The sequence below is a fragment of the Chiloscyllium punctatum genome, chromosome 49 (assembly GCF_047496795.1).
Source record: "Chiloscyllium punctatum isolate Juve2018m chromosome 49, sChiPun1.3, whole genome shotgun sequence".
Taxonomy (NCBI): Eukaryota; Metazoa; Chordata; class Chondrichthyes; order Orectolobiformes; family Hemiscylliidae; genus Chiloscyllium; species Chiloscyllium punctatum.
In genome coordinates this window covers 36,738,230-36,758,392 of record NC_092787.1, presented here as the reverse complement: position 1 = coordinate 36,758,392, position 20,163 = coordinate 36,738,230, and the positions used below count along the sequence as shown (strand labels likewise).

The 20,163-nt window shown below is 43.5% G+C and overlaps 1 protein-coding gene across 1 annotated transcript in view; it reads left to right on the top strand.

Moving 5' to 3' along the window:
• LOC140469280 (uncharacterized) overlaps positions 1-13,646 on the top strand; it is a 63,521-nt gene extending 49,875 nt beyond the window's left edge. The window contains 3 exon segments of the mRNA XM_072565623.1: positions 8,575-8,757; positions 9,791-9,851; positions 12,071-13,646. Coding sequence (XP_072421724.1) covers positions 8,575-8,757; positions 9,791-9,851; positions 12,071-12,980 — 1,154 coding nt within the window. The 3' untranslated portion in view covers positions 12,981-13,646.
• Positions 13,647-20,163: the final 6,517 nt, after the last annotated feature.

Sequence of the window (20,163 nt, the reverse complement as noted above, 5' to 3'; positions counted from 1 at the left end):
TTTTGTTATTTCTTCGGTTCTGTTGCAAGGGCCCCCATAAACCCTTGGGGCTCCCCTTTTCACAGTTTTCAGTCTGTGGCCACCTTTAAATGTGCCTGGGCTACTAAGGGGGTCATTCGGTCCCAATTGAGAATGTCTGCTCCATATTATTGACAGGGACTGTGGCTATGCTGCATATACACAAACACTGCTGTTCTCTATTATTTAGACATGGACTGCTTTTCTCCATCATATAGACAGTTACTATTAATCTCCATCACAAACACACTGACTGTTGATCTCTGTCACATGCATCGGAACTGTTGTCTGTAATGTAGACTGGGACAGCTTTTCTCTATGATACAGGCAGGGATGGGCTAATCTCCACAATATAGACAATGACTGGTGTTCTCTATAATATGGACAAAGACTGCCACATTTGATACCATGGATGGGAACTGCTGTTCTCGATAAAGCAGACAGGGACTGTTGTTTAGATCAGAGTGGTACTGGAAAAGCACAGCAGGTCAGGCAGCATCTGAGGAGCAGGAAAATCGACGTTTCGGGCAAAGGCCTTTCATCAGGGACTGTTGTTTTATATGCTATTGCCAGGTCTGCTGTTTAGTATAATAAACACTGTGACTGCTGCTCTCTAATATAAAGATAGGGACTGCTGTTCATAAAATAGACAGGGAATGCTGGGCTCGTTAGCAGTTGCCTCACAGCGCCAGGAACCCAGGTTTGATTTCTGCCTTGGACGACTGTCTGTGTGGAATTTGCACATTCTCCCTGTGTCTCTGTGCTCCAGTCTCCTCCCACAGTCCAAAGATGTTGAGGTTAGGGTGGATTGGCCATGTTAAATTGCCCATAGTGTTCAGGGATGTGTCGGTTAGGTGCATATTGGATTAAGGGTAGGTGAATGGGTCTGGCTGAGTTACTCTTCTGAGGGTTGGTGTGGACTTGTTGGGCCGAAGGACCTATTTCCACACTGTAGGGTTTCTAGAAAATTCTGCTGTCCTGTGTAATATGCAGAAGGAATGTCTTCTTTGTGGAATGTACAGGGTCTGCTGCTCTCTATAATTTAAAGAGGGACTGCTGTTCCCCAACACAGAGATAAGAATTGCTGTTATCCAGAATATCAATAGGGACTACTGATAAAATTCCTGATGTCGGGCTATTCCCCAAAACATTGATTCTCCTGCTCCTCGGATGCATCCTTAGCTGCTGTGCTTTTCCAGCGCCATACTCTCGACTATAATATCCAGTCCTCACTTTTGACTACTGTTAACCATAATATGGAAGGAACTGCTGTTCTGTACAATAAAGACAGGGACTACAGCTCTCCATAATTCATTCAGTGACTGCTGTTATCCCTAACCTACACTGTGACCGCTGCTCGCTATAATTTACACAAGGTCTGCGTTGTCCAGAAATTACACAGGAACTGGTGTTCTATATAATATACACTGGGACTGCTGCTCTATGTAATAAAAAAACAGGGTCTGCTGTTCTCTATACTATAACCAGGGACTACTGTTCTTCACAATTTACACAATATTCTCCATAATATATGCAGTGACAGCCGTTCTCATTATGTGCAGGAGCACCATTCTGCATAAAGTCAGAAGAATTGACCGTCTTTACATTATACCGAGGGAATGCTGTTCTCTATAACGTACACATGGAGTGCTGTTCTCTAAAATTTACAGTGACTGTTGTACTCTGCAATATACACTGGAACTGCTATTCTCAATAATGTTCTCTATAATAATGACAGCGACTGCTATTCTCTGTAACACAGACAAGGACTGCTGCTCTCTAAAATATACACAGACAGTGCTAGTCTCGAGTAATGTACACAGGACTGTTCCTATCGAAAACATTCCCAGGGACTGCCGATCCTTGTAATATAAAAAGCAAATGCTCTTCTCCGCAATAAAGACCGGAACTTTTATTCTCCCGGACAAAGACTGCTGCTGTTTATAATATGGAAAAGAACTGCTGTTCTCTTTAATACAGACAGGGACTAATGTTCTCTGCAATCCAGACAGGGAATGCAGTTCTCTATATTTTACATAGAGACTGTGGTTATGCTTCGTATACAAAGACTTTTTTTACTATAACATTGACAAGGGCTGCAGTTGTATGTAATATACCCGAAGACCGATGTTCTCTTTAATAAAAAAGGTGAATACTGTTCTTTGCAATCTCTATATAGGCATTGCTGCTCTCCATAATACACAGTGACTGTTGTTCTGGTTATTATACACAAGAATGCATTCTATATACATAGGAATTGATCTTCTCTATAATATATTGAGGGACTGCTGTCCGCTGCAATATACAACACAGAACATTACAGCCCAGTACAGGCCTTTTGGCCCTCAATGTTGCACAAACCTGTGGAATCAACCTGAAGGCCATCTAACCTACACTATTCCATTCTCATCCATATATTTATCCAATGACCATTTAAATGCCCTTAAGGTGGCGGGTCTACTCCTGTTGCATGCAGTGCATTCCATGCCCCTACTACTGAAGAAACAAACTACCTCTGACATCTATCTTATATCTACCACCCTGCAATTTAAAGTTATGTCCTCTTATGCTAACCATCACTATCTGAGGAAAAAAGTTCTCGCTGTCCACTCTTATTTAATCCTCAGATCATCTTATCTGTCTCTATTAAGTTACCTCTCAACCTTCTTCTCTCGAAAGAAAACAGCCTCAAGTCCCTTAGCCTTTCCTCAAAAGACCTTCCCTCCATACCAGACAACATCCTGGTAAGTCTTCTCTGCATCCTTTCCAATGCTTCCACATCCTTCTTATAATGCGATGACCAGAACCGTACCCAAAACTCGAGTGTGGCTGCACCAGAGTCTGTATTGCTGCAGCATGACCTCATGGTTCGAAACTCAATCCCTCTATGTACATGGACACCGAGATCTCTCTGCTCATCCACACTGTCAAGAATCTTACCACTAGCGCAGTACTCTGTATTCCTGCTACTCCATCCAAAATGAATCACATCACACTTTTCTACATAAACTCAATTTGTCACCTCTCAATTCAGCTCTGCAGCTTATCTATATCCCTCTATCACCTGCACTGTTCACAACCCCACAGACTTTTGTGTTCTCTGCAAATTCACTAAGCTATCCTTTTACATCTTCATCCAGGTCATTTATAAAAATGACAAACAGCAGTGGCCCTAAAACAGATCCTTGCAATACATTGTCTTTTCCGAGTGTGATTAGTAACATTTAGCGCTAATCTTAACTCCTCTGACTCCATGCACAACGTCCCACTGCTGTCCTTGATTGGCTCTAATCTTTCTGTAGTCTTTTTTTTATTGCTGACATACCAATTGAAAGCTTTTGGGGTTTTCCTTGATCCTACCTGCCATGTCCCCTCCCTAGCTCTTCTTAGCGCTCTCTTTTGGTCCTTCTTGGCTGACCTGTAACTCTCAAGTGCTATAACTGAGCTTTCATGTCTCATCCTTACATAAGCCTGCTTCTTCCTCTTCTCAAGAGATTCAACTGAGAGTCATAGAGATGTACAGCATGGAAACAGACCCTTCGGTCCAACCCGTCCATGCCGACCAGATATCCCAACCCAATCTAGTCCCACCTGCCAGCACCCGGCCCATATTCTTCCAAACATTTCCTGTTCATATACCCATCCAAATGCCTCTTAAATGTTGCGATTGTACCAGCTTCCACCATATCCTCTGACAGCTCATTCCATACATGTACCACCCACTGCGTGAAAAAGTTGCCCCTTAGGTCTCTTTTATATCTTTCCCCTCTCCCCCCTAAACCTATGCCCTCTAGTTCTGGACTCCCCGACCCCAGGGAAAAGACTTCGTCTATTTTTCCTGTCCATGCCCCTCATAATTTTTTAAACCTCTAAGGTCACCCCTCCGCCTCTGATGCTCCAGGGAAAACAGTCCCAGCCTGTTCATCTCCCGAGAGCTCAAATCCTCCAAACTTGGCAACATCCTTGTGAATCTCTTCTGAACCCTTTCAAGTTTCACAACATCTTTCCGATAGGAAGGAGACCAGAATTGCATGCAGTATTCCAACAGTGGCCTAACCAATGCCCTGTAGAGCCGCAATGTGACCTCCCGACTCCTGTACTCACTACTTTAACCAATAATGGAAAGCATACCAAACGCCTTCTTCACTATGCTATCTACCTGCGACTCCACTTTTAAGGACCTATGAACCTGCACTCCAAGGTCTCTTTGTTCAGCAACACTCCCATTAAGCATATAAGTCCTGCTAAGATTTGCTTTCCCAAAATGCAGCACCTCGCATTTATCTGAATTAAACTCCATCTGCCATTTCTCAGCCCATTGGCCCATCTGGTCAAGATGCTGTTGTAATCTGAAGTAACCCTCTTCACTGTCCACTACACCTCCAGTTTTGGTGTCATCTGCAAACTTACTAACTGTACCTCTTATGCTAGCATCCAAATCATTAATGTAAATGAGAAAAAGTAGAGGACCCAGCACTGATCCTTATGGCACTCCGCTGGTCACAGGCCTCCAGTCTGTAAAACAACCATCCACCACCACCTTCTGTCTTCTACCTTTGAGCCAGTTCTGTATCCAAATGGCTAGTTCTCCCTGTGTTCCATGAGATCTAACCTTGCTAATCAGTCCCCCATGGGGAACCTTGCCGAACCCCATATAGATCACATCTACCACTCTGCCATCATCAATCCTCTTTGTTACTTCTTCAAAAAACTCAATCAAGTTTGTGAGACATGATTTCACATGCACAAAGCCATGTTGACTATCCCTAATCAAGTCCCTGCCTTTCCAAATACATGTACATCCTGTCCCTCAGGATTCCCTCCATCAACTTGCCCGCCACCGAGGTCAGGCTCACTGGACTATAGTTCCCTGGCTTGTCCATACCACCCATCTTTAACAGTGGCACCACGTTTGCCGACCTCCAGTCTTCTGGCACCTCACCTGTGACTATCGATGATACAAATATCTCAGCAAGAGGCCCAGCAATCACTTCTCTAGCTTCCCACAGTGTTCTCGGGTACACCTGATCAGGTCCTGGGGATTTATCCACCTTTGACCGTTTCAAGACATCCAGCACTTTTCTCCTCTGTAATCTTGACATTTTTCAAGATGCCAACATCTATTTCCCTACAGTCCTTATCTTCCATGTCCTTTTCCACAGTAAATACTGATGCAAAATACTCATTTAGTATCTCCCCCATTTTCTGCAGCTCCACACAAAGGCCGCCTTGCTGATCTTTGAGGGGCCCTATTCTCTCCCTAGTTACCCTTTTGTCCTTAATGTATTTGTAAAATAAAACTCTTTGGATTCTCCTTAATTCTATTTGCCAAAGCTATTTCATGTCCCATTTTTGACCCCCTGATTTCCCTCTTAAGTATACTCCTACTTCCTTTATATTCTTCTTAGGATTCACTTGATCTATCCTGTCTATACCTTGCATATGCTTCCCTCTTTTTCTTAACCAAACCCTCAATTTCTTTAATCATCCAGCATTCCCTATACCTACCAGCCTTTCCTTTCACCCTGACAGGAATATACTTTCTCTGGATTCTCGTTATCTCATTTCTGAAGGCTTCCCATTTTCCAGCCATCACCTTACCTGGAAATATCTGCCTCCTTTCAAAATTTCTTGCCTAATACCGTCAAAATTGGCCTTTCTCCAATTTAGAACTTCAACTTTTAGATCTGGTCTATCCTTTTCTATCACTATTTTAAAACAAATAGAATTATGGTCACTGGCCCCAAAGTGCTCCCCTATTGACACTTCAGTCACCTGTCCTGCCTTATTTCCCAAGAGTGGGTCACATTTTGCACTCTCTCTAGTAGGTACATCCACATACTGAATCAGAAAATTGTCTTGTACGCACTTAACAAATTCCTCTCCATCTAAACCTTTAACACTATGGCAGTCCCAGTCTATGTTTGGAAAGTTAAAATTCCCTACCATAACCACCTGATTATTCTTAAAGATAACTGAGATTTCCTTACAAATTTGTTTCTCAATTTCACTCTATTAGGGGGACTATAATACAATCCCAATAAAGTGATCATCCCTTTCTTATTTCTCAGTTCCAACTAAAAACTTCCCTGGATGTATTTGCTGGAATATCCTCCCTGAGTACAGCTGTAATGTTATCCTTTATCAAAAACGCTACTCCCATCCTCTCTTGCCTCCCTTTCTGTCCTCTCTGTAGCATTTGTGTCCTGGAACATTAAGCTGCCAGTCCTATCCATCCCTGAGCCATGTGTCTGTAATTGCTATAATATCCCAGACCCATGTTCCTAACCATGCCCTGTGTTCATCCGCCTTTCCTGTTAGGCCCCTTGCATGAAATAAATGCAGTTTAATTTATTAGTCCTACCTTGTTCTCTGCTTTGTCCATGCCTGTCCTGACTGTTTGACTCGCCTTTGTTCTCAGCTGAACCAGTCTCCGATTGATCTCTTTCCTCACTGTATCCCTGGGTCTTATTCCCTGCCCCCCCAACTGTACTAGTTTAAATCTTCTCAAGCAGTTCTAGCAAATCTCCCTGCCCGTGTATTAGCCCCCTTCCAATCTGTCCTCCTTGTACAGGTCACTTCTACCTCAAAAGAGATTCCAATGATCCAAAAATATGAATCCTTCTCCCATACACCAGCTCCTCAGCCATGCATTTATCTGCTCTATTCTCTTATTCCTGCCATCACTAGCTCGTAGCACCAGGAGTAATCCAGATATTGCCCTTCTCAAGGACCTCCTTTTTAAATTCCTGCCTAACTCTCTGTAATCTTCCTTCAGAATCTCAACCTTTTCCCTTCCTATATTGGTGGTTCCAATGTGTGCAATGACCTCCTGCTGGCCCTTCTCCCCCTTGAGAACATTCTGCCCTTTCTCTGTGACATTCTTGATCCTGGCACTAGGGAAGCAACACACCATTCTGATTTTTTTGTGCTGGCCACAGAAACATCTGACTGTACCTCTGACTAGAGAGCCCCCTAACACAATCAAACTTTTGGAACCCAGCATACACCTCATTGCATTAGAGCCTATGTTAATACCAGAAACATGGCGAATCCATCACCCCCTACATTTTCCAAAACAGCATACTTGTTTGAAATGGTGGTAGCTACAGAAGACTTCTGCACTACCTGCCTACCTCTCTTACCTTGCCTCGAGTTAACCCATCTATGTGACTGTTTCTGCAACTTTTCCACCTTCCTATAACTGCCATCCATCACATCCCCTTGGTCTTATAAATTCCTCATGGCCTCTAACTGTCTCTCCAACCAATCCATTTGATCTGATAGGATTAGCAACCAATTGCATTTATTGCAAATATAATCCTCAGTAACACATAAACTCTTTCTAAATTCCCACACCTGACAAGAAGAGCATATCACTCTACTAAAGGCTATTTTTGCTTCTTTCAATCTACAAACCCAGAAAATAGCACTGTCCTATTCTTCTACTAAACACTACTCCGGTTTGAATTAAACTTATGGCTTATATTTTTAAGTTAATCTGTAGACATATCTCAGTATAACATATAATCAAGAAAGAACCCATTCTACTCACTACTGCAGACTCTCTGAAAGGCCATGCTTAAAATATTCACTTATCTGTTTCTGTGCTGTGACCTCTTCCAAACAGGTTCCTCCAAGATTAGTTGTGAATTTCACTGTTTGTTCATTTTCCCAGATACACTCAGCTGTCCAGCAATAACTGAGTTTAAATAGGGCGAATACACTCATTTTTTTTCCTTATTTGAGGTATTGAGCACTAAAGGATATCAGTTTAAGGTTGGAGGGGAAAGAACCTGAGGGGCAACTTTTTTACACAGAGGATAGTACACACATAGAATGAGTTGCCAGCGGAAGTGGTTGAGGTGGGTACATTAACGATATTTAAAAGGCATTTGAACAAATCATTGTAAGAAATGGGGAAGTGTGTTGTTTTTGCAAAAAGGTAGTGATAAGCTTAAGTATAGTGCTGATAAATTGAGTGTAAAGGGCAGCTGCAGACAATGATTAAATCAGCAAACACTAGGGAAATGTATAATTGTGTACTAACTTTAGTGCATAATTATTCTAGTAAATAATTTCTTTCATCATGATAGTTTAAATAATTTAGTCTCAGCAAAATAGCTGAGATAGCTGAAACACATAAACTAGGCAAGAAAAGATACATTGTTAAAATGTATATTCAGGAATGGAATGTACCTATGAACCATGTTACAAGCAAACAGATAAAGTGAAAGGAACATGAAGATCCAAGTTTAGCAAAATCTTCCTTATGTCAGCACTTACAGAGGGAAGGGTCACCAACTTGGAGAAGGGGAGGGGGGGAAATACTAAGGGCGGATCGCAAGTTAGTCAGAGAATAAAGTTGATTGGGTAATGTAGGAGTCAGAAGAGGTGACCTCACGCAGCTCAAAAGTATAACTGTGTACTCGTTTCAATGTTCATTGTTCATTTGCTTCTGCATTTGATGCCTTTTCTTGCAAGATCTTAGAATAAATAATGTTGTTTCCAGTTTTGGTGGTCTCGTCTAATTTTATTAAAACTTGTTTCTAACAGATTTGGGGGCTCGTCCCGGGATCCCAAGCTCCGGTCGCTCGGCATTTTTGGGAAAACTGAGAAGGTGCACCTCGGTGATTTCGGCAGTCTCTAGTTCCCATCCTTGCTGTGGCGGCTTGGGCAAGCGTGATCCGGACTGGGAGACCCTGGAAACAAGATGGGCAGACGCGGCGGGTTCCTCAGGTAACTCTTGTGTGCACAAGACCCGGGTAAGAAAGGTCTTAAAAGATTTATCCGGGTGAGAGGGGTGGGCACCGGTATTTGCTGCCAGTTGGATATATCCGGGTGGCTGGCAGCGGTAGTTGCTGTTGCCAGGTGGATATATCCGGGAAACTAGGATTCCGGGTGACCAGGTTAGGTGAATCTGGTCGACCAGGGTAGGCAGCGTTAATTGCTGCCAGGCGGATATATCTGGGTATTGCCGCGGGACGGGGTGCGCTGAAATGACCAGGTAACTCTGTGCACAGACCAAGGTAAAGAAAATGCACCTTTAAGTATTGCCTTGGTGGTTGGGGACGTACGAGAAGTACGGGGAATTGGCAACATATAAAATAAAGTATATAATTGGCTAGATTAATCTGATGAGTAAGGTGTCTACCTGATTTGGCCACCCAGCCTTAGACCGGTTGTTAAGAGGGGAAATCCCCCATGCGAAGGTCAGGACCCTGAATAGGGTGTGGAAGAAGGTGACACCGGACCTCAGTAAGGTTAATTAAATTACATAAAGAAACGGCCGAGTTTTAAAATGGGAAATAAGAATAGTTGTTTAAGTGTCGAAGGAGACATGAGAGCGACGACCGAGGACCACATCCCAATGGACAGTCCTTTAGGAAAAACGTTAAGAGATTGGAAGTACAATCCTCGGATGCGAGGAAAGGATAAAAAACAAATGATAAAACGTCAATGAAAAACAGTTGGGACAGATTTGTAGTATCTCAGAGGGAGAGAGTACCGCCCCAACAGGCTGAACACCCCTCCAGCCCCTTTCCCTATGCTGTGAAATCCAGTCCAATTCACTGTGAATGATGAAGCTCATCCCATCACAGAGTGAGGGGGAATCCCACCACTGACTTCACAATGGGGCCCCTCTGATTGACGGCAGCTTTGGCCCAATAGGAGAGCAGCGGGCGGGAGTGATGGACCACGCGCAAGTGGCTCATCTTCCAACCAATGGGCGTGAGTGAGGGGCGAAACGTGACTGCACGTGACCATTGAGTGCACATGCGCATTGCCCGGACTGGTGAGTGCGAGAGGAGGAGACGGAGACAGCTGGAAAGGTGGGAGTTCAAGTTGAGACCGAAAGGAAACTTGAGTCACTCTGGACTAATAGGTTTCATAAACACTCAGTATAGGCTGCTAGACCCGAAGTAGAAACTCCCGATTCCGCGGCTCAGGAACTGAGGTGATGATAGGTCCCGGGTTACCGCCGCCATCTTTATCAGGGGCAAGGCGCAGGGATGCACGTGGTTTCTAGGCGAAAGTGGGTGCTGCAGATTGTAGGATAATAATTAAGACTGGGATCTCAAAAACAAATTGTGATAGTCAGCAGAGTCGTCAGGATCTGAGTATCATTGTCATTTAACTGTAGACGGTGAAAGGTTTGTCTGTGGGAAGATACCTCTGATCTGTCTGTAAATTGAGAAAATGTTCAAATCTGTGGTTAGATCACCTTGGTATATGAGGAAGGAGATACTGGCCTAAGAGGGAGCATAGATTTATCTAAATTACACTTTGTCTCTTTGACGGAACTGTCATATTTAGTCCCAATCGTCCACTTCATGATTTTAACCTATAAACTTATTCTCAATCACCTTTAACATTCCTTATAGATTTGAATTCCTGCACTTTTTCAGGTGGAATGTTCCAGATCCTGACAACTCTCTGTTGAGCTGCACTGGGACAGTACAGGAGGCTGAGGTCAGAGTAAGTGTGGGCAGACGATGAAAATGACAAGGTTGCACAGTGAGTGATGCTTGGCTCAAAGAGAGTGCTTTAGAGTTGGCTAAGACAGGGAGAAGGTGAAGCTGAAAGTCTGAATGTGATGCTCAGTCTCAGTTCGGGCAGTTCAGAAAGTGAAACAGTCCCCAGTGGCAACAGCTGATTTGTAAGTGATGCCTGTAGATGAGGTTTTTTATGTTTTTAAAAGGGGATTTTAGATTATAACAAATGCTTGAAATGAAGGAAGATTGCTAGCTCATTTACATTCTCTTCAAGGCAGTAACTAGCTGAATCTAGAGACGATTCATGGCGTGCTCCTTGCACAATTTGAGAGATAAGGGATGTTTCCAGAGTCCCTGTTGGTCATGTGTGCAGGAAATGTGTCCATCTGCAGCTACTGTGTAATAGGTTTTCAGAGCAGGAGCTGTGGATGGACTCACTGGAGCATCCACAGGACTGAGAATGTTGTGGACAGCAAATTTAGCGAGTTAGTCATACAGCAGGTGAGGATTTCACAGGCAGAAAGGAAATGGGTGGCCATCAAATAAAGTAAATGGAAGTGTAGCAGATGTAACTACAACCTATATTTTGTGCAGCCGCAACATGACCTCGCAACTTCTGTACTCAGTGCACTTACCGTTAACAGCTACCGTCCCATACACCACCTTCACGATCCTACCTTCATCTCCACTTTCAACTAACTGTGATCTTGCACCCCAAGGTCTCCTTTTCAGTAACAATTTCCAGGAACCTACCATTAAGTGTGTGAGTCCTACCCTAGTAACATCTTTTTGAAATCAGTGAGACTAGAATTGAGCGCAGTATTCTGCAATTGGCCTCACCAATATCCTACACAGCTGCAAGATGACATTCCAACCTCTGTACTCATAGAATCGTAGGAAGCAAGACATTTGGCCCATGAGATCACACCAACTGTCCAAAGAGCACCCACCCTATCCCTTTAAACCTGTATGTCTAATCCATCCAACATGTGCATCTTTGGCCTGAGAGAGGAAACCAGTACACATGGAGGAGCCCCATGCAGACACGGTGAAAATATGCATATTCCACACAGTGTAGGATCGGACTCAGGTCCATTTATTGGTAGTACACTGATCAATAAGGACAAATGTGCCCAATGTTGTCTTCTGTGCTCAATCTACCTGAAACTCAACTTTCCAGGAACAAACATTTGTCATTACCCTCCAGTTCCTCTGAAGGGCAATGGGTAGAAAACAGGAATCGCATTGGGTCGTAGCTCTATAAAATGCCTCTCCTTTCTGCTGACTCTCCAACCTTGGTCTCTTCCTGTAGTTTTGTGCAAAACTCATTCCCTTCCCTGAAAGACATTTATGAATGAGTTCAGTTTTAATGATGATCTAGCGGTTTCCCCAAGTGACCAGATTATTTTCTCTCTGTTTCACAGCCTGTGTGTTCTTCTGATTTCTCCGAAAACATTTGCTTTCTGTTTGAAAGGTTGTTTTGCAATGAGAGATTTCAAGCAATTTCACATCCAGATCTGACCGTCACTGTGTTTGTAATAATCTCATTATCTCAGGATTTTGAGCATTGAAGGAAAAAGCACCATTCACACTGGGGAGAAACACATATTGTCTGTGTGTGGAAGAGTCTGTGAAGATTCATCTGAAATGTCCAAACGCCAGCGCAGCCACACTGGGGAGAGACTGTGGAAGTGTGAGGATTGTGGGAAGGGATTTCTTTACCCATCCCGTCTGGAAACTCACCAACTCAGTCACACTGGAGAGAAGCCATTCACCTGCTCGGATTGCGGGATGGGATTCACTCAGTCATGCCACCTGCTAACACACCAGCGAGTTCATACGGGGGAGAGACCATTCACCTGCTCCCAGTGTGGGAGAGGATTCAGTCAGTCCTCCGGCCTGCAGATACACCAGCGAGTCCACACTGGGGAGAGACCATTCACTTGCTCCGATTGTGGGCAGGGGTTCACTCAGTTATCCAGCCTGCAGTTACACCAGCGAGTTCACACTGGGGAGAAACCATTCACCTGTTCTGAATGTGGGAAAGGATTTGCTCGGTCATCCCACCTGCTGATACACCAGCGGGTTCACACTGGGGAGAGACCGTTCACCTGTCCTGAATGTGGGAAAGGATTTGTGCAGTCCTCCAAACTACAGATACACCAGCGAGTTCACACTGGGGAGAAACCATTCACCTGTCCGGAATGTGGAAAGGGGTTCGTTTGCTCCTCTAAACTGCTGGAACACCAGGGGGTTCACACTGGGGAGAAACCATTCACTTGCTCAGCGTGTGGGAAAGGATTCATTCAGTCATCCAAGCTGCAGAGTCACCAGCGAGTTCACACTGGGGAGAAGCCATTCACTTGCTCCACTTGTGGGAAGAGGTTTAGCCAATCATGCAACCTGCAGAGACACCAGCGACTTCACGCTGGTGAGAAATATTCACAGAGTCAACTCACCAGCTGATGCACCAGTGAGTTCGCTCAGGGAGAGACCTTTCACTTGCCATATGTGGACAGTATTCACGGTTATCCATACTGGGTGGGCATTGGTCACTTGCTCTGTTTGTGTAAATGGATTTACTATGTACAAATGCACCGGTAAATTCACAAAGAATCACAGGTGAAGGGTTTCGCTTTTCCTTACACTGAGGAATGTAGCTTGGTCATTGGGCTGTATGTATTGATATAAATAAACCCTGCTCTGTTAAAGTGGCTGACGATGTAGGTAAATGTTGATATAATTGTGTATATGTATGGTATGTTTTGAAAATGATCACATTGTAAATATGTTGTTGTACAATGACACTGGGTAAAGTCTATCCGCAATGAGTGTTCTATTAACGATCAGTGTAGCGTTTTGATGCTGTTATTGATATCCAAACCATGTTTTCTAGACCTTTTTTCCCGATGATGGTTGTAATGAGTTTCTGACTATCTGACAGTGGTGGATTTGATGCTACTTTTGTCTACATCCAGGAACAGGTCCAGAAGACATGGTTTGATGATGCTTATAAACACCACAGGTTCAGTGACCTGTTTGGGATAAAAAATATACACATCAGCTTTTCATTGAATCCATGTTGCATCAAGTCTGCCTCTTTCTGAGAGACATTCATGTGTACACTTCATCTGAGCAGTTGGGAGAAGGCACATCCAGAGTGATGTGCCTTACAGCTATATCTGTAATGGTGGGAATTTAGTTATCAGTGCTGTTGGGTGGTGTTTAACCTAACGTGGCAAGTATATGGAATCTAAAGACAATCAATGTGTCAGGAAGGCAGGACATTTCAAACCAGTTAAGCTTTAACATAGTTGAATGGCATTGATTTTAATGATGAGTTTGATGAACAAGGCAGAAAAATTAAGGATGCAAATGAAAATGTGGTGACATGGCTGTCACTGAGACATGGTTGAGAAAGAGGCAGGATTGGAGGGTCAGTGCTCCAGGATATAGGGTCTTCATGTGAGACAGTGAAGGAGGCAGAAGAGGAGGGGGTGTCACCATTATGTTCAGGGTATTTATTACAATTTCAAAAACTCTTTCAATAAACCCATTTGGGTCGACAAGCGAGTAAAGAGGGAAATTTCAGGGAAGTGTAAATGTAATAGGGTCGTAATGGCAGAGAATTTCAACTTCCCCAGCATTAAGTTTTGGAGATTCTGGTGTTGGACTGGGGTGTACAAAGTTAAAAATCTCACAAAACCAGGTTATAGTCCAACAGGTTTAATTGGAAGCACTAGCTGTTATAGGCTGTAAGTTCTGTGTCTTACAATTTTGTCCTCCACAACCACCCGATGAAGAATTGGATCTCCAAAAGCTAGTGCTTCCAATTAAACATGTTAGACTATAACCTGGTGTTGTGTGATTTCACACTATGTTCATCAGAGTGTGAAAGGTTTAGAGGAACATTTTTTTTTTAAAAAATCTCCGTATAGCTTTTGAAGCCAGTATCTGGAAGTCTCAACAAGGATAGGGGCAGGTCCTGGACTTAACATTAGGTAACCAAGGCAGACAAGTGGTAGAAATATCAGTGGGGGATCATTTTGCAGAGTTATCATAACTCTGGAAAAGATTCAGCATTGTTATAGAAAAGGACAAGGATGGTTCTGTAAGTTCCAAATTGGTTTGTTTTAATAAAACCAGATATGATTTGGCCAGAGTGCAATGGGAGCAGATATTTTTCAGGTTAATGTACAACAGGGAATTTAAATGGGGAAGTAAAGAGAGCTATAAGGGGAACAGGAATTGATACAGCCAGGTAAACTAAAACAAAATGCTCAGTTGTTTTACTGGTAGTTTAATGGTTAAAGGATAATGGGAGAATGAGGGAAGCACATTGAGGACTACAGAGGTAATCTATATGTGTAACAAGAGGGTGTAGGCCTGGTTGAGGCGCGAATCAGGGAGAATATTTGTGATTGAATTCAAAGAAATTTGCACAGAGAGAGGAGGAGGTTTAGTGTCATCTGGCAGGCTTAAATGCAAATAAAGCTCCAGAGTCAGGTGAAATGTATCCTACATTATTGCGGCGATAACTTGTTCGGATGAAATGGCAGTGCCACTTGCAAAAATTTTCATTTCCCCTCTGACTACAGGAAAGCTGCAAGAGGACTGAAGGAGGGTCAAAGTGGAACTTTTATTCAAGAACGAAGCAGGGAATGAACCATGAAACTGCAAGCCAGCCTCACCTTGGTGGTGGGGAGACTATTGGAAGTAATTCTGAGGGCCAGGTTTCATTTGCATTTGGAGAGCGAGAGATTAATCACGGACAGTGGGTGATGATTGAGAAATATTTTTCTGACTGGAGTTCTGTGTCCAGTGGCCAGTTGAGTGTTTGGCCTTTACTGTTTCTGGTTTATAAATGACTTGTGTAAATCTCTTAGACTTGAATGTAGGAGGGTTAATCACTTAGTTTGTAGATGATACAAAAGTAATGGGTGGCAAGTAGTGAGGAGGGTAGCCTTAGCTTACAGGAGGGTATAGACGGGCTGGTCAGGTGGGCTGATCGGTGGTAAATTGATTTTCAATCTGGATTAGTGAGAAGCAACATATTTGGACAGGATAATTTTTTCATTGCATTTGGCTTTTATCCATGAGGTTAGTAGACCAGCCAGGGAAGGAAGAATATATTGTTTTCCCATAAGCATAATCAGTGACACAGTCCTGGATAGTCAATGGGATTTTGGCAGCAAGATAATTCTGCTCAAATGTTGCTTGGTCCACAGTTAGACCTCAAAAGACAGCTTCTAACGTATGGTGCTGCAAATTATGAAAGAAAATGGAATGTTGACCTTAACTGCTAATTGAACAGCAGATTTTCTACCAACTGAGTGAACCTGGCCTCCTATAGCGAGTGTTTGAATCCTATTTTATAGTATTAGAAATGTGTTTTTTGCCTGAGAGCTTTGAAATTTCTGTCTGCAAATCTTTCCCTTCCAATATTGTTTTGATTTTTAAAAAATTATCACTGACAGTGCAGGGTAATAATTCGGAATACGCAATTCTAGTGTCTACGTGAGATTCTCTTTTAATCCAAAAAAGTTATCTGCCCACGTACTCTCCCTTCCTTGAAGAAAGTGAGGACTGCAGATGCTGGAGATCAGGGTCGAGAGTGTGGTGCTGGAAAAGCATAGCAGGTCAGGCAGATGCCTTTTAAATGCTTCAATTATACTAGCCTGTAAACTTCCTCTGGCAGCTCATCCATACACATACCTCCCTCTGCATAAAAAAAATTGCCCCTTAGGTCCCTTTTATATCTTTCCCTTCTCTCCCTAAACATATGCCTTCTAGTTCTGGAGTCTCCCACCCCAGGGAAAAGACTTTGTCTATTTATCCTATCTATGCCCCTCATGATTTTAAAAATCTCTATAAGGTCACCCCTCAGCCTCCGCTCCAGGGAAAACAAGCCCAGCCTATTCAGCCTCTCCCTATAGCTCAAATCCTCCAACCCAGGCAACATCCTTGTAAATCTTTTCTGAACCCTTACAAGTTTCACAACATAGGAAGGAAACCAGAATTGCACGCAATATTCCAAATGTTGCCAAACCAACGTCCTGTACAGCTGCAACATGAACTCCCAACTCTGATATTCAATACTCTGACCAATAAAGGAAAGCATACCAAACACATTCTTTACTGTCCTTTCTTCCTGTAGTTCTTTCAAAGTGCAATGAACCTGCATGCCAAGGTATCTTTGTTCAACAACACTCCCTAGGACCTTATCATTAAGCATGTAACTCCTGCTTTTCCAAAATGCAGCACTGTGCATTTATCTAAATTGAACTCCATCTGCCAATCCTCCGCCCATTGGCTCATCTGATCAAGATAACATTGTACTCTGAGGTAACCTCTTCGCTGTCCACTACACCTCCAATTTTGGTGTCATCTGGAAATTTACTAACTATACCTCCTTTGTTCACATCCAATCATTTATATAAATGACAAAAAGTAGTGGACCGAGCATTGATCCTTGTGTCACTCCACTAGTCACAGGCCTCCAGTCTGAAAAACAACCCTGCAGCACCACTGTCTTCTCTGTATCCAAATGGCTAGTTCTCCCTGTATTCCATGAGCTCTAACCTTGCTAACCAGTCTCCCACGGGGAACCTTGTTGAATGCCTTATTGAAGTACATATAGATCACGTCCTCTGCTCTGCCCTTAGCAATCCTCTCTTGTCACTTGCAGTCATAGAAATGTACAGCATGGAAACAGACCATTCGGTCCAACCTGTCCATGCCGACCAGATATCGCAAACCAATCTCGTCCCACCTGCCAGCACCCTGCCCATATCCCTCCAAACCCTTCCTATTCAAATGCCTCTTAAATGTTGCAATTGTATCAGCCTCCACCACATCCTCTGGCAGCTCATTCCATACACGTACCACCCTCTGTGTGAAAAAGTTGCCCATTAGGTCTCTTTTATAGCTTTCCCCTCTCACCTTAAACCTATGCCCTCTAGTTCTGGACTCCCTGATCCCAGGGGAAAAAAAATTGCCTATTTCGCCTATCCATGCTCCTCATAATTTTGCAAACCTCTATAAGGTCAAAACTCCAAGTTCATGAGACATGATTTCACACACACTAAGCCATGTTGACTATCCCGAATCAAGTCCTTGCCTTTCCAAATACATGTACATTCTGTCCCTCGGGATTTCTTCCAACGACTTGCCCACCACTGACGTCAGGCTCACTGGTCTATAGTTCCCTGGCTTGTCCTTACCACCTTTCTTAAACAATGGTTCCACATTAGCCAATCTCCAATCTTCTGGCACCTCATCTGTGACTGTCAGTGATACAAATATCTCAGCAAGGGGCCTAGCAATCACTTCCTTAGCTTCCCACACAGTTCTAGGTACACCTGATCAGCTCCTGGGGATTTATACACTTTTGTGTTTCAAGATATCCAGCACCACCACCTCTGCATGGACATTTCTCAAGATGTCACCATCTATTTCCCCACATTCTATAACTTCCACGTCCTTCTCCACATTAAACACTGATGCAAAATACTCATTTAGTATCTCCCCATCACCTGCAGCTCCACACACAGGCTGCCTTGCTGAACTTTGAGGTCTCTAGTTACCCTTTTGCCCTTAATGTATTTATAAAAACCCTTTGAATCATCCTTAACCCTATCTGTTGTCCCATTTTGCCCTCCTGATTTTCCTCTTAAGTATACTCCAACTGCCTTTATGCTCTTCTAAGGATTCTCTCAATTTCTCCTGTCTATACTGACATATGCTTCTTTCTTTCTCTTAACCAAAATCTCCATTTCTCTAGTCAGCCAGCATTCCTTACTCCTAGTAAGAGAGCTAAGAAGAGGCTGGAGGGGACATGAGAAGTCGTTGACAGGTAGGATCAAGGAAAACCCTAGAGCTTTCTATCGGTATATCAAGAATAAAACAATTACTAAATAAAGATTAGGGCCAATCAAGGATAGCATTGGGAAGATGTGCGTGGAGTCCAAGAAGATAGGGGAAGTACTAAATGAATATTTTTCGTCAGTAATCACACTGGGAAAAGGCAATGTTGTTGGGGAGAATACGGAGATACAGGCTACTAGACTAGACAAGATTGAGGATTGCAAGGAGGAGGTGTTAGCAATTCTGAAAAGTGTGAAAATAGTTAAGTCCCCTGGGCCAGATGGGATTTATCCGAGGGTTCTCTGGAAAGCCAGGGAGGAGATTGCAGAGCCTTTGGCTTTGATCTTTATCGTCATTGTCTACAGGAATAGTGCCAGAATGTTTCTTAATTTAATGTTTAGTTTGAGATTTCCATCCACTAATCATTGCCCTCCAAAATGACATCTCATTCCAAACCTTGGAAAATGAACTGTTGGTGTTAGTTTCGTTATCAGTCAGGATACATATTTAAAAACATACTGATCTAATTTCTGTGGAAAAGTCTTCCCCCTCTCAATTCCCCAAAGGTAGTTCAATCACAATCAAAGAAGCCAAAATCTGCAATAAATACCCAACAAAAGTAACAGGAATTTTTTTCAACTAAACCAGAAATTTATCCCCAGTATTTATGCTCTGCAGTGGCTGCTATGGAAAGTACCAATCATACAAATGAACACATGATGCCCCTTCTCCCAAGCTACTCGGGCATAGACAAGACCACAGAAAAGAGGTTTGCAGCAAGAGTCAGTCCCACTTCATTGGGCCTTATCTATTCTAAATTAACTCTGCAGCTCCAAGAAAAAAAAAATCATCTGCCTTTCACAGCCACCTCCACAGTGGGCAGTCAAACATCATTGATATGGTCAATGGCAACACATTCACCACAGCAACTGAGATGGGCAATCAATGTAGATCAAAGCAGCAACACCCACAACCCATGAACAAAGAAATCTAAGGGCCTCTGTTCAGTAACACCTCAATTTTAAAATTCCCATCCTTGTTTTCAAATTCGTTCATGATCTTCCCTCTCTATTTCAACAAGATCTTTCCCCATAGACATTATAGACAAACCTTAAACAGACTAAACAGTCAAGCTCTGATCACTCTCACCCTCTGTTTCATCAAATGACTCATTTAGCACATGGTCCTGTTCTTCTAAATGAAGAAAATTCCCAAATCCTGGGCTGTTACATAACCTGATGTTTTCCTCTCACACAATCCCCTCCGCTTGGGGGCAGCACTAGCACAGCGCGGACTCGCTGTCCGGAGCAAGCGAAGTGTGAGCCCCCTCATCCACCTACCGGATTCATCACTGTCATCAACCAATCAGATCATAGTCCCCACCGACCTACCCAACTTCACCATCCAGCCTCCCCACCCCCTTGATCTGCAGCTATCCGGAGCAGGCGCAGTGCGGGCCCGGTGTCCAGAGCATCATTCGCGCTGGTCCGAGCCCCCAGCTGGTTGCCCTGGAAACCATGGTTGCGGGGTGGGGGAGGAGCTCCCGTGTCCGCGCGCACCCAGCGTCGGTGCCGAGTACAGCGATTGGCATTAGCTGCTTCAGGCGGGTCCCACCTTTCCATTGTGACCTCACAATAGGGGGGTTGTCTTCAGAGTGAGCTTTTATCTTCTGTGCAAACCTGGGACCACCCCCTTCCATTTCTTTTCTCATCCTGGGAGGGAGAGAAAGTGTTCATTTGCAGCAACTGAAAGGAGAGGAAGAGAATCCAGGGAGGGAGCATAC